At 38.9% G+C, this 12,564-nt stretch overlaps 2 protein-coding genes across 11 annotated transcripts in view; one reads left to right on the top strand and one right to left on the bottom strand.

Annotated features, from left to right (window-relative positions):
* IGFN1 (immunoglobulin like and fibronectin type III domain containing 1) overlaps positions 1-1,008 on the top strand; it is a 37,743-nt gene extending 36,735 nt beyond the window's left edge. For all 10 annotated transcript variants that reach the window (XM_050762133.1, XM_050762143.1, XM_050762094.1 and 7 more), the window contains one exon: positions 473-1,008. In XM_050762133.1, coding sequence (XP_050618090.1) covers positions 473-486 — 14 coding nt within the window. In that variant the 3' untranslated portion in view covers positions 487-1,008. The remainder of the gene's footprint in view (positions 1-472) is intronic.
* Positions 1-12,564, bottom strand: part of TMEM9 (transmembrane protein 9) — a 229,527-nt gene that overhangs the window by 92,411 nt on the left and 124,552 nt on the right. The gene's annotated exons all lie outside the window — the stretch shown is intronic.

The following is a 12,564-nucleotide window of genomic DNA, read 5'->3' as shown; positions in this document are numbered from 1 at the left end:
AGCCATGCTAATTCTCTCATTGGTAGTCTCCTTTTCAGTACTGCAGATAATATATGTTAATAAAGTTTTTCCTTCAATAGTACTTAAAACACCTTATATTTTGAATAGTTATAAAAGGCAAGCCTCAGGTGACCTTTGTGGAAAAACGACCCCTCTGCACTGGAGCAGAGTATCTGTCCTCTCTGCAGCGCCCATGCTTAGGCATTAGGAAGCCATTCTCGAAGCACCCCAGCTCGTGTACACATGTAGTCCCGGAACAAAGCTGGCATTGGGTGTGGCTATGGTTCCCCGAGGGGCCAGCAAAGGGCTTTGCCCAAGCTCAGAGAGCACATGGTGGCTCCGGATTTGAATCCACACCCCTGATGGCAGAGCCTGTAGCCTAAGCACCATGCTGAGTTTTCTTCACCACTGAACAGGTGTGGGGCAGGGTGGCTGCCCCTCTGGACCCACTGGAATATCCTGTGTCTTGCAGAACCCAGCGCCTAGCCTCACCTCACCCTGGGATGGTCCTGGACCCTTGAAGCTTCACTTCTGACACCTGCACTGGCCTGGGAGGCCAATTCCAAGGATGGAGGCTGTGCCCAGAGCCCCAGGAAGACAGGAGTGAGAAGACTCCTGGTGAGGTTTTGGCCAGGAGGACATGAAGTCCTTGGGGAAGAAAAACAAGGGAGGAGGCCATTCTGCCTCCTGGCTCCAAGCTAAGTCACTCAACGGAATGACAGTGAACCTCCTGGACCCTCATCATATGGGTTTCTTTCTTCTTCGCTTCAGGAGATCCAGAGGGCACCTGCCTGCAGGATGGGCCAGCTCCTTATTTTCCTGGGCTGAGCCCCTTGGAGGGAGGGTGGTCACAGCTGGGCCTGCTGTGACCACAGGGAGTGAAGAAGAGAGGAGGTCAGAGGACCTGGGTGAGGACTAGGGCATCAAGGGTGTGTGTGTGGTGGGGGCAGGGGTGTGGCATGTGCTTTCTGTACATTTCTTCATTAAAACGTTAGGCTAATACGGGCAGATCATTTGCAAATTTACTTGGGGTGGGTGTGTTGGAGGAAAGATTTCCAAAGCAGAGCCTTTATTCCAGGCTTCAGTTGGGAGGATGGGTGGGTTCTGGATGGAGGGGAGAATGGGCTCAGAATTGGACTCATCTCCTGCAGCCCAGGCCTGCATAGTTGATTGCAAGGGTGAGAAAGCCAAGAAAGGTTAGAGGGTGATGGAGATGCTTCTCTTCCTCCCGGCCCGTGTTTCCTGCACTCCTCTGACTGGCAGAAATTCTGTGAGCAGCAGGGCTGGAGGCCTCCCCAGGTGTTATATGTGTGGAGACCACAGGGCTGGGGTTACCTAGGGCTGTCCTATGTCTGTCACTCCCTCGGACTAGAAAGAGTCTGAGTTGGGGAGAATCCTACTCCAGGATCTGAGCCCCTGTTAGAAGGGGAAGAAAGAGGCCATCAAGTGCATGAGGGTGTGACTCACTCAAGGCTGCATGGGCCTCCTCACCTTCTTCACAGCCCCCACTGCCCCATGTCACAGGAGGGATGGGATGACTCCCTTTCCCAGGTGGGTCACCCCACCACTGCCCCCAGAAGCCCTGCACTCCATTATCCTGAAGACATGGCCCCCAAACTCTCAGGCTCCCCAGAAATATTCCAGAGTTTCCAGGAGCCAAAAGAAAGGAAGGAGCCCCGGGGAAGGCTGAGCCCCACTCTCTCCCAGGACATCAGCTCTGAGGTCACCAGCAGGTGACCTGATGAGCTAGAACACTGTCTGCCCTTCAATCCTTCTGCTCAGATCCTGGCTTCTGCTTCCCTCAGTCTCCCTTTGCCACCAATTGCAGGTCAGATGCATGAAGGAAGGAGGGTGAATCACGGGAGGAGGGTTAATGCCAAAAATCCGTTTCTGAAGAGTGAGAATATGTGACCAAGGGAAGGTTCTCTGAACCGGAGAGAGAACTGTTCACCCAAAACAGACCAAGAGTGTCCCCCAGAGGCAGGGGCACAGACCAGACGACCTTTTACAGCTCATTCCTTCCCCCACCAAAGAAACCTGCATAAGCTGTTTTCCTTGGAATTTCTCTTGTTATCTCTACCTTGCTATCACAGCAGGCCAACAGCATGGCCATGGGAAAAGAAGGAGGTGATTAGAAACTGAGAGGCAGTGGCTGGACACCTCAGCCTGTGTGGGGCTATTCTCATGAGTGCTTTCCATGCTGAGCAGTCCTGGAGTTGAAGGAGGGTAGGGCCTCAAGCCAATAGTCTGTGGTTTCAGAAATGCAGAGAAGTCGTTTGCACAGAGAGGGTGACCCAGTGCCTGTGGCATGCCTAGCTCTGAGGAGACACTCATATTAAGGATGAGAAGAGAGAACTTTCTGCACCTCTAAGGGTGGGGTACAAGGAACTGACCTTTCAAAGCAATATAGGGACAAAAGACTATAACCCACGATGGCTTCATGAGACACTTTCATTTGTTCGATGAGCCTGGATCAGGCACTGTGGAGGCAGAGATGAAGGTGACTCAGATATGAGTCCTATTGCCAAGGGACCCATGGCAGGGAGGCAAGACTTGTATACCAAGAACCATTATTCAAGGTAGCCTGTGATGCATACTCTAAGAAAGGCACCAATAAAGTCCAGAGGAGTTCAGAGGAGGAGAGATGCTGCAGGCTGAGAACCTCAAGGAGGGCTACCTAAAATGGTAACACACTTGAGGCAAAAGTAGCAACTGGACAGGCAGGAATGGGCAAGGGTGTATCGGGGTGGAGAACACCATGAGCAAAGGCAAGGAGGTGTGAAGCAAAAATTGGGTTAAAGGACTGCGAAGTGGTTCAGTTTGGACAACTTAAGGTGACCTATGTAGCAATCACAGCCCTTTGGTCTAATGCCAAAGAGAAACATTCCTGGACCAAATTTACAGGTGTATGTGTGCTCTGGGCACCATCCATGATGGAGGCAGAGTTCCTACTCTCACAGGACTGGGACAGTGGAAAGCAGTGGTCTTTTTTGGCAGTGGACAGTAGAATGCCAATATCCTGGGGCAGGCCAGGTTAGGTGTCCCTGGGAGGGGCTAGCATACTTCTGTAACTGGGGTGGGATATGAAGGCAAAAGGAACAGTCATGGCATTTTCATCCATTTCCACACAAAGCCAAAAAAAGTCCTTGCCAGTCAAGTATAGAATCTGAGTGTATCTCAAAATATTAAGAGCTATTTATGACAAACTCACAGCCAATATCATACCGAATGGGCAAAAACTGGAAGCATTCCCTTTGAAAACCGGCACAAGACAAGGATGCCCTCTGTCACCACTCCTATTCAACATAGTGTTGGAAGTTCTGGCCAGGGCAATCAGGCAAGAGAAATAAATAAAGGGTATTCAATTAGGCAAAGAGGAAGTCAAATTGTCCCTGTTTGCAGATGACATGATTGTATATTTAGAAAACCCCATTGTCTCAGTCCAAAATCTCCTTAAGCTGATAAGCAACTTCAGCAAAGTCTCAGGACACAAAATCAATGTGCAAAAATCACAAGCATTCCTACACACCAATAATAGACAGAGAGCCAAATCATGAGAGAATTCCCATTCACAATCACTTCAAAGAGAATAAAATACCTAGGAATCCAACTTACAAGGGATGTGAAGGACCTCTTCAAGGAGAACTACAAACCACTGCTCAATGAAATAAAAGATGACACAAACTGCTCATGGATGTCAAAAGACGACACTGCTCATGGATAGGAAGAATCAATATCGTGAAAATGACTGTACTGCCCAAGGTAATTTATAAATTCAATGCCATCCCCATCAAGCTACCAATGACTTTCTTTACAGAATTGGAAAAAAATACTTTAAAGTTCATATGGAACCAAAAAAGAGCCCGAATATCCAAGACAATACTAAGCAAAAAGAACAGAGCTGGAAGAATAATGCTACCTGACTTCAAACTATACTACAAGGCTACAGTAACCAAAACAGCATGGTACTGGTACCAAAAAAGACATACAGACCAATAGAACAGAACAGAGGCCTCAGAAATAACACTACACATCTACAACTGTCTGATCCTTGACAAACCTGACAAAAACAAGAAATAGGGAAAGGATTCCCTATTTAATAAATGGTGCTGGGAAAACTGGCTAGCCATGTGTAGAAAGCTGAAACTGGATCCCTTCCTTATACCTTATACAAAAATTAATTCAAGATGGATTAAAGACTTAAATGTTAGATCTAAAACCAAAAAACCCTAGAAGAAAACCTAGGCAATACCATTCAGGACATAGGCATGGGCAAAGATTTCATGACTAAAACACCAAAAGCAATGGCAACAAAGGCCAAAGTAGACAAATGGGATCTAATTAAACTAAAGAGCTTCTGCACAGCAAAAGAAACTACCATCAGAGTGAAGGGGCAACCTATAGAATGGGAGGAAATTTTTGCAATCTACCCATCTGACAAAGGGCTAATATCCAGAATCTACAAAGAACTTAAACAAATTTACAAGAAAAAACAAGCAAGCCCATCAAAAAGTGGGCAAAGGATATGAACAGACACTTCTCAAAAGAAGACATTCATGCAGCCAACAGACACGTGAAAAAATACTCATCATCACTGGTCATCAGAGAAATGCAAATCGAAACCACAATGAGATACCATTTCACACCAGTTAGAGTGGCAATAATTAAAAAGTCAGGAAACAATAGATGCTGGAGAGGATGTGGATAAATTGGAATGCTTTTACACTGTTGGTGGGAGTGTAAATTAGTTTAACCATTGTGGAAGACAGTGTGGCGATTCCTCGAGGATCTAGAACTAGAAATACCATTTGACCCAGCGATCCCATTACTGGGTATAAACCCAAAGGATTATAAGTCATGCTACTATAAAGACACATACACACGTATGTTTATTGCAGCACTGTTCACAATAGCAAAGACTTGGAACCAACACAAATTTCCATCAGTAATAGACTGGATTAAGAAAATGTGGCACATACACACTATGGAATACTATGCAGCCATAAAAAAGGATGAGTTCATGTCCTTTGCCGGGACATGGATGAAACTGGAAACCATCATCCTCAGCAAACTATCACAAGGACACAGAAAACCAAACACTGCATGTTCTCACTCACAGGTAGGAATTGAACAATGAGAACACTTGGACACAGGGTGGGGAACATCACACACTGGGGTCTGTCTGTTGGGGAGTGGGGGACCAGGGGAGGGATAGCATTAGGAGAAATACCTAATGTAAATGATGAGTTGATGGGTGCAGCAAACCAACATGGCACGTGTATACCTATGTAACAAACCTGCACGTTGTGCACATGTACCCTAGAACTTAAAGTATAATTAAAAATAAAAAAAGAATCTGAGCATATGTTTAAGGGTTTAAAGACTAGTTCTGCTGCTAACTAGTTGTGCAAGATCTTTAACCTGTTTATGTCTTGTTCCTCATTTGTAAATTAAGAATAACAGTTGCCTAATCCAAGGTCACAAAGATTTTTCTCCTGTTTTCTTCTAGAAGTGTTATGGTTTTACTTCTTGCATTTCATTCTATGCATTTTAAGTTAATTTTTGTATGTGGTGTGAGGTATTAAGAGTCAAGCTGTGTTTTTTTCTTAGAGTTTCTTTTTCTCCATTGAATTACCTTGGAATGCTTGTTGAAAGTCAATTAACCATATATGTGTGGGTCGACTTTTAGACTACTACTTATTCCTCTTCTATTTTCTGGAAAAGTTTGTATAGAGTTGATGTTACATCTTCGTTAAATGTTTGGTAGAATTCACCAATAAAGCCACTGGACCTGGAGTTTTGTTTGTGGGAAGGATTTGACCTAAGACTCAATTTTTTCAGCAAATATATAGGGCTATCCAAGCTACCAATGACTTCCTGAATGACCTTTGATAATTTGAGACTTTTAAAGAATTTGTCAATTTCATCTACATTGTCGAATTTGTTGGTACAAAGTTGTTTATAATATTCCCTTATAATCATTTTGCTATCTGTAGGCTCTCTAGTGATATCCTCTTTCATTCTTCACAGTAGAAACGTGTGTCTTCTTTTTATTCTTAATCTGTTACCTCATTATCTTTTCTCACCTAATTATCTTTTTTTTTTTTTTTTTTTTTTTTTTTTTTTTTTGAGACGGAGTCTCGCTCTGTAGCCCAGGCTGGAGTGCAGTGGCCGGATCTCAGCTCACTGCAAGCTCCGCCTCCCGGGTTCACGCCATTCTCCGGCCTTAGCCTCCCGAGTAGCTGGGACTACAGGCGCCCGCCACCTCACCCGGCTATTTTTTTTTTTTGTATTTCTTAGTAGAGACGGGGTTTCACCGTGTTAGCCAGGATGGTCTCGATCTCCTGACCTCGTGATCCGCCCATCTCGGCCTCCCAAAGTGCTGGGATTACAGGCTTGAGCCACCACGCCCGGCCCCTAATTATCTTTTGACTTGTAATTTTAGTTGAAAAGTCTGCTATCATTCTTATCTTTGTTGTTAGGTACGATGTACACTTTTCTCTGCTTTTAATATTTTCTCCTTATCAGCAATTTAATTACAATATATCTTGGAGAGATTTTCTTTATGATTATTCAACTTGGGGGTTAAGTCAATTGACCATATATGTGGGTCTACTTTTAGAATCTTTATTACTTACTCCTCTTCTATTTTCTGGAAAAGTTTGTATAGAGTTGATGTTATATTTTCCTTAAATGCTTGGTAGAATTTACTGATAAACCACTGGGCCTGGAGTTTTCTTTGTGGGAAGGATTTGTGGGTTGTAATTTTCATCAAATTTAGAAATGTTTGGCTATTATTTATCCAAATATTTTTCTGTACCTCTAATTTTGTGGCTCCAATTTCACTTATGTTAGAATGCTTGACATTTGAACACAGCTCATTAGGGCTCTATTCTTTTTGTTTGTTTGTTTTTCATTCCATTTTTCTCCGTGCTTCAATAGCTATGTATTGAAGTTCATTGAATTTTTTTCTTCTGCAGTGTCTAAACTACTGGTGATCTCGTTTTGTATGTTTTTCATTTCAGATATTGTATCCTTTAAATCTCTAGAATTTCTAGAGTTGGTCTTTGTTCTGGCACACCGTTAAGCTTCTTGGAATCAGTTTATTCCTTTTAAGGCTTATTTCACCAAAGGTCCTATTTTGTGTCCCTCTACCCCTTACATTAAAATTGATAAATTTGAAAGTGTTGATGATTGCACAACACTCACTTGACACTCAGGATTTGTGCTACCAGTTCATTTTTAGCCTCTGAGGATTTTCCTTTCTTTCTTGTAATCTCAGCTATGCATTTAAAATTATGTTTAAAAATATTTTATCTAGCATTTTTAGGTGTTTTGCAACACTGGGTATTCAGGATTTTTTTTCCATTATATTGCTAGAAATAGAAGGCTCCTAACCTATCATGTTTGTTAACTTAACCTATGGTGTTTTTTAGTAAACAAGAAACATTAATTTGGATGTAGCAAAATCCATTATTCTTTTCTTTATTGTGTGTGTGTGTGTGTGTGTGTGTGTGTGTGTGTGTGTGTGTGTGTTGCGGGGGAGTTTTGTTTAAGAAATTCTTCTCAAGCCAAAAGTCACAAAGATATCCCACTACCTTTCCTTCAGTTGGCTGTTTTACCTTGACATTTAGGTCTTTAATTCATTCGTTCACCTTCATAAATGGATTGAAGTAGAAGCTATCTTTCTTTCTCTCCGTTTAGTGATCTAGTTTTCCTAATGCTATTCAATAGTCTCTTCTTTTGCCACCGGGGAAAGTTCTAGTTTATAATTTTGTATGTTTCTGGTCTCTGTATTCTGTTATTTGGTCCATTTCCTGTTTCCACATCAGTAGCATAGTGGTGTAATTTTTAGTATGACTTCATATCTGGTGGATTAGATCCCTCTTTTGGATTTTCTTTTACAAAATTAGCATGGCTATTTGTAGAACTTTATTTTTCAATATAGACTTTAGCATAAGTTTGGGTTTTAAAAAATACTGCTGGAATTTTCATTGAGATTAATCAAAGGGGATAATGGACAAATTTACAATATTCAGTTATTCTACTGATGAGTGAGATTTAACCTTTTCACTTATTCAAGTATTTAAAAAGACTTTATTAAATGTCTTTTATTAAATGCCTTTATTAAATTTTACATTTTCCCTAAGAATGTGATGTGCATCCTTTGTTAGAGTCATTCCTAGCTACTTTGTAGCTTTTGTAACTACTATGAATGACATTCTACTGTCTACTCTATTTTTTAATTGGTTATTGATGGTGTAAAACAATGACATTGACTTTTTAAAAGTTAATCTTATATTCACCAATTTTGCTGGACTTATTCATTATAATAGTTTGTTAAATCTTTTCAGTGTCTAAATATTTTATCATATCATCTGCAAATAATGCAGTTTTATTTCTTCTCTTCCTGTTTTTTACACCCTAATTTTCTTCACCTGTTGCATTGACTACTGCTTCCAACACTCTATTGAACTGTTGCATGGATAACAGGCATCTCTGTATCGTTTACCGTGTTAAAGGAATGTATCTACCGTTTCATTATTTGTCTTTTCTGCATCTTTGTCTGTCTCTCCAACTAGAACATTAGTTCTGTGAGAGTAGGTACTGGATCTTATTTGTTCTTGGCATCTCAACTTTTTGCTCAGTCCCTGGCATATACTGAGCTCAAATATTTTTTATTACTTCTCAAGATATGATCCCTCCCAATCTCTCAAAAGGCCCACATGCAGAGACAGCATTACTCACATATCTTACCCTCTCTCGGCTCCAATTTATAAAAAGGAGAGAGGGTTTACAGAGAGACTATGAGGCAAATGTACAGAAAGTGAAATAAATGTTTGATGTAAGTGCCATTTTTAGTCATATTTGGCTGAGGAAATCTACCAAATGCCATATGGATGGAGAGACTTTATTCAAACAAATAAAAAATAAAATGCTTAGTTTAAAGGTAAAATAATGATAGTTTTTGAGTAAGGAGGGAAATGGTACTTGGATAATTGATCAACTAGTTGAGAAAAAATTAATTGGATGCTTACCTCATACCATACACCATAATACATTTCAAATGGATTAAAGAGAGTCATAAAACATGCACATATAAAAGTAAAAGAAAAAATGTAAGCTATTATTTATTTCATTTGGTGCTGGGAAAGGGCTTTCTGAGCCCTTTACATCAAAGAGGAAAACGTTTTGTAGAGTTGACTACGTAACAAAATAACTTTTGAATTTTAAAACGACCATAAACAAAGTTAAAAGGCAAATGAAAAATTGGTTTAAAATTTTTACAGCATATATAGCAGTCAAATTTTGATAATAAATAAAGAGTTATAAGTCAATAAGAAAAGGACAACACTGTAATAGACAATTGTACAAAAAGGAATCGTGGAGTTTATAAAAATTATGAAGCAGTGTATTGCAATTATGTGCCACTTGTCTCCCATCAGTTTAGCAAGAGTTAAAGAATTATAATAACTAATTTTTCAGAGTATCACAATATAAACTTTCATGTACTGCTGTTCTATAAATTAATAGACTATCTCTGCAGGAAAATTAGTTAATATATACCAAAAGCCTTATCATGTAGAGATCTCTTGGTAATCCAATAATTTAACTTCTCTGAATGTATTAATTATGAGGGCAAAATAGAGACTGTTTTAGAAAACAGAGCTAAGAGAATTAACCAATAAACTGAATAATTTTCACTCATTAGCTTCAGATGGAAGAAAAATGATTCTAGTGATAAGCTCTGAGAAACAAGAAAGAATGATCAGTATAGATATTTTAAAATAAAAAAGATATATAAAATGTCCATATATTTGGAAATTCAAAAGCATGCCATTGAACAATTAATTACACAAAGAAAAATCATAATAAAAAAGAAGAAAATATATAGAACTAAATAATAATGTTTAAAGCTACACATCAAAATTTATAGAATCCAGTGAAAATAAAATGTAGAAGAAAATCTGTAGCTTATATGCTTACTCTGAAAAAGAATGAAAAGGTTCAATATTAATAAGATAAGGATCCACGTCAGAGACAATTGTCCAGACTCCCACAGTCTGCTGTGATCATGTGACCGAGCTCCGGTCAAGGGATAAGGGCAGAAGCAATGTGAATAACGCTACTTCCTGTACAAGCATCCATTCTTTCTCTCCTCCTTCAGCTACCAGCTGAATGCAAAGCATCTTTCGTAGGACTGTGCAACCCAGACTACAGCGGAGCCAATTGATGAAAGTGTCTCCAGTTCCTGAGCGATTTTGGGTGGAGCAAGGTCCTCCATGGCAACCTACACTGGACTGAGATATGAGAAATAAACTTTAACTGTATTAGGCTACTGAGATTTGGAGGTTGTTACAGCAATTAGCCTATTCTGACTAACATAGAAAATAACTTTTTAAAAATGAAAAAAAGCAAAATAAATTTAAAAGAACTTAGAAGAAAACAATAAAGAGCAGCAATTAATGATTTTTAAACACATTACAGAGTGGATAATCAAACTCAATATTGTCTTTTTGAAGTGGCTATTAATATTAACAAATGTGCCATGATCAATCGAAGAAAAAAGAGACGTCATATATTATTAAGAATGAAAAAGAGGACCCTTACAGATTCAGAAGAGATAAAAGATACTATTTAAAACAACAGGTTAATGCAATTGAAAAGGTCAATGGCATGTGTAAATTTCTAGAAAAAACATCATTTACCAAAACAGATTCAAGAAAAGATAGAAAACCTGAATAGTCCTATATTATCAGATAAATCCCATTGGTAATTAAGCATTTTCTCACAAAGAAAACACAGCCCAAAAATCTGATAGGTGGAAAGTTCTTCCAAATGTTTGAGGAACATTTACAATCTTTACACACTTTTCCAGTCTATTCTGTTCCTGTTATGGACTGAATGTTTATGTCCTGCCAAAATATACATGTTGAAGCCCTAACCCTCAGTGCGATGGTATTTGGAGTTGAGGCCTTTGGGAGGTAATGAGGGTGGGCCCCTCATTTGGGATTAATGTCCTTATAAGAAGAGACACTAGAGAGCTTTCTCTCCCTCTCCATGTGCACACACCAAGGAAAAGCCAGGTGAGCACACAGCAGGAAGCGTGCCATCTGCAAGCCAGGAGGGCCTTCACCGGGAGTGGAATCAGCTGGCACCTTGATCTTGGACTTCCTGGCCAAGAACCAAGATAAATTTCTGTTGTTGAAGCCAGCCAATCTACAATATTTTGTTGTGGCAGCCTGAGCTGACTAATATACTCCTCAATTTATTAAATGAAATTAGCCTAGTATTGACAGTAGAATCACAAGGAGAGCACAAAGGAGGAAATTTATAGGCTAATCTAATTTAGTAACATAGATGCAAAATCTTTAACAAAATTCTTAACAAATGTCAGTGAATTGAATTCAGCAAGAAGGAAACATGTTTAACATTATGACCAAGATAGATTTAGACCAGAGTTGCAAAATGGGGTTAATATTGGAAAAATGATTAATATAATTCACCACATTGATAAAGGGAAAAAACCATACAGTCACCTCAGTAGCTGTAGTAAAGGATTCAATAAAATTCAACATTCAGTGAGAGGTAGTAGAGTGTTATAAGAGGGACTCTGGAGCCAAACTGCCTGGTTTTGAATGCTGATTATACTATTAAGAAACTTTATAACCTTCAGCAAGCTATTTAATCTCTCTGAGCTTCAGTTTCGTTTCTTGTCTGTACAAGAAGAATTTTATCTTGTTATTATTAACAAGATAATTATTTATTGTTAAAAATAACAAGATAAGATTAATAATAACTTCTTCGTAGTTATCTACGAAGTTGTAAGGATTAAAATAATTTACATATGTAAACCATTTAGAACAATCTTTTCTGGTAATACATGTTTGTGTTTACATTTGTGATGTTTAAAAACTGTTAGGTAACTAGAAAAAGAAGGAAACATCCATAACCCTGGAAAGAGCATCTAGAAAGACCTGCAGGAAACGTCATAATTAATGTTGGAATGTTGAAAACATTCACTTTAAAATCAGAAGCAAGACAAATTGTTACTGTCATCATTTACAGAAATTATCATTGTACTGGGGCTACTAGTCAGTGCAATGAACACGTAAGAATTGGAAAGAGAGAAGCAAAGCTGGCGTTACTGCAGATTATATAATTGCCAACATAAAACTGCCAAATAATCTACAAATTATGAAAATTAATAAAAGAATTTAACAAAAGTTTTGAATAAAATAATCTACATTAAAAAATTATTTGTATTTCCATGAACAGCTATGGTCAATTAGAAAATGTTACTTTAAACAAATATCATTTTGGATAGCAACAAACATATGGAACACCCAGAAATAGATCTAAGAAAAAGTGTGCAAAAACTCCATGAAGAAATTATGAAATTTTATTGAAACAAATTTTAAAAGGCATAAATAAATGAACATGCTATGTTCCAGGATAGGAAAATAATATTTCAAAGATGTTAATTGAGTCTGTAGATTCAATGCATTTCAATAAAAATCCCAACAGGGTTTTTCATGCAAATTGACAAAGTGATTATAAAAT

The sequence above is a fragment of the Macaca thibetana genome, chromosome 1 (assembly GCF_024542745.1).
Source record: "Macaca thibetana thibetana isolate TM-01 chromosome 1, ASM2454274v1, whole genome shotgun sequence".
Taxonomy (NCBI): Eukaryota; Metazoa; Chordata; class Mammalia; order Primates; family Cercopithecidae; genus Macaca; species Macaca thibetana.
This window is presented reverse-complemented; position numbering and strand designations above follow the sequence as displayed.